General features: G+C 44.6%; 1 protein-coding gene across 1 annotated transcript; it reads left to right on the top strand.

Annotated features, from left to right (window-relative positions):
* The first annotated feature begins 511 nt into the window (after positions 1–511).
* Positions 512–1441, top strand: LOC128332162 (olfactory receptor 5V1-like). The gene has a single exon (XM_053266581.1). It carries the CDS (start codon positions 512–514, stop codon positions 1439–1441), a length of 930 nt encoding a protein of 309 aa, XP_053122556.1.
* Positions 1442–1757: the final 316 nt, after the last annotated feature.

The raw sequence follows: 1757 nt of genomic DNA, 5'->3' as shown, positions 1-1757 counted from the left end.
CAAAACCTCCGAACCACCGCTGGTTCAGATTCTAACCGGTTCGCACATCCCTACCCTCGAGCTCCCCAGTCCCCGCCAGCTCCATCACGGAGCTGGCAATTGTGTGGGTGGCCGATCTGGCCACCCAGGGCTCCCTCCCCGTTTGTGTGAGGGGAGAGCGGGCTTAGCTCGCTCTCCCTGCTCATCCTGCTGAACCGGGTCTCACTGTTGTTTTCTGCTGTTTGTGAGATTACAGAAATGGAGATGAGGGAATAATTCATGGCTAGTGTTCTGTGTAGGGCTCAATTGGTCAGAAGCTATGTAGGACTAGTCCAATATTTCTTAAGCATCTGATGGTTCTCTTTTCTCTTAGAACACTTTAAAACATTTCCCATTTATGTTGGTTTTCCACTGAGTTGCACATGCCATTGCACTCTTACAAGTTAATAAGCATGACTTTTGTTTGTGGCAAAATCACGGTTGCCCATTCTTCCTTATTTTGCAGACAGAACAGTAGGAGGACACCACAACAATGGCCAATGAAACAGATCTGACTGAATTCTTTATCCTAGGCTTCTCTAATCTTCAGGAGCTGCAGCTCTTGCTTTTTTCTGTATTTCTCATCACATACATCTGTACCTTGGTGGGGAACATCTCCATCATTACCATTGCTTGCCTGGACCCTCGGCTTCACACTCCCATGTACTTCTTCCTAGGGAACCTCTCACTTCTGGATATCTGTTATACCACCACCAACATTCCTCAGATGCTGGTGCATCTCCTGGAAGAGAAGAAGACCATCACATATGTTGGCTGCATAATTCAGCTTTATTTCTTTGTCTTTTTTGTGGGCACAGAATGCATACTGCTGGCTGCAATGGCCTATGATCGCTTCCTGGCTATCTGCCACCCTTTGCACTATACAGCCATCATGAAGAAAGCACGTTGTCTCCAGTTAGCTGGGGCATGCTGGGCAGGTGGTTTCCTCAACTCTGCGGTGCACACCTATTTCACTTTCTGGCTGCCTTTTTGTGGTGCTAATCAGCTCAATTATTTCTTTTGTGATATCCCTCCCCTTTTGAAGCTATCATGTGGAGATACCTATCTCAATGAGGTCATTCTGCTTGTCGTTGGGGTCTTCATTGGGTGGACCCCATTTGTTTGCATAATCCTTTCCTACATCTACATCATCTCCACTATCCTGAAGATTCATTCCACTCAAGGGAGACTCAAAGCATTCTCCACCTGTGCATCACACCTGACCATTGCTCTCCTGTATTATGGGAGTGCCATTCTCACCTATGTCCGGCCCATCTCCACCTACTCATTAGACAAAGACAGACTCATTTCTGTCCTTTACAGCATTGTCACACCCATGTTAAACCCTTTGATCTATACTTTGAGAAACAAAGATATTAAGAATGCTCTGAAAGTCTTTTTGGGGAAAGTGTATTTAAAATGAAAATGCAGGTGTATGTTTACCATATTCTTGTTGAACTGAAAACTGGGTTATACCCTATCCCTAGGTTTCAATGTAATAAATATATTAGAAAGCAACTCTGTAATATCCCAGTACAATTAAAATTACCTTAAAGAGCAAACACGTTTGGCTGCTGCTTTTTGTTAGACTTTGGCATGTGTGTTGGGAGGTTATTGAGTAGGGATGTGCATGCAACAACACTTGCATTCCATTCGGAGCACAGGACAGATTGCAAATGCCCAGAATGGGTCAAGCTGGTTGTTCCAACAAAATGAGCTTGGAACAGTTGAAATGTTCC

Source organism: Hemicordylus capensis, chromosome 6 (assembly GCF_027244095.1).
Source record: "Hemicordylus capensis ecotype Gifberg chromosome 6, rHemCap1.1.pri, whole genome shotgun sequence".
Classification (NCBI taxonomy): Eukaryota; Metazoa; Chordata; class Lepidosauria; order Squamata; family Cordylidae; genus Hemicordylus; species Hemicordylus capensis.
The sequence above is the reverse complement of the archived record's forward strand: the minus strand, read 5'-3'. Positions and strand labels throughout refer to the sequence as shown.

Excerpts from the sequence above, each read along its gene's own strand:
- LOC128332162 (XM_053266581.1), top strand. The coding sequence starts at position 512 with ATGGCCAATGAAACAGATCTGACTGAATTCTTTATCCTAGGCTTCTCT.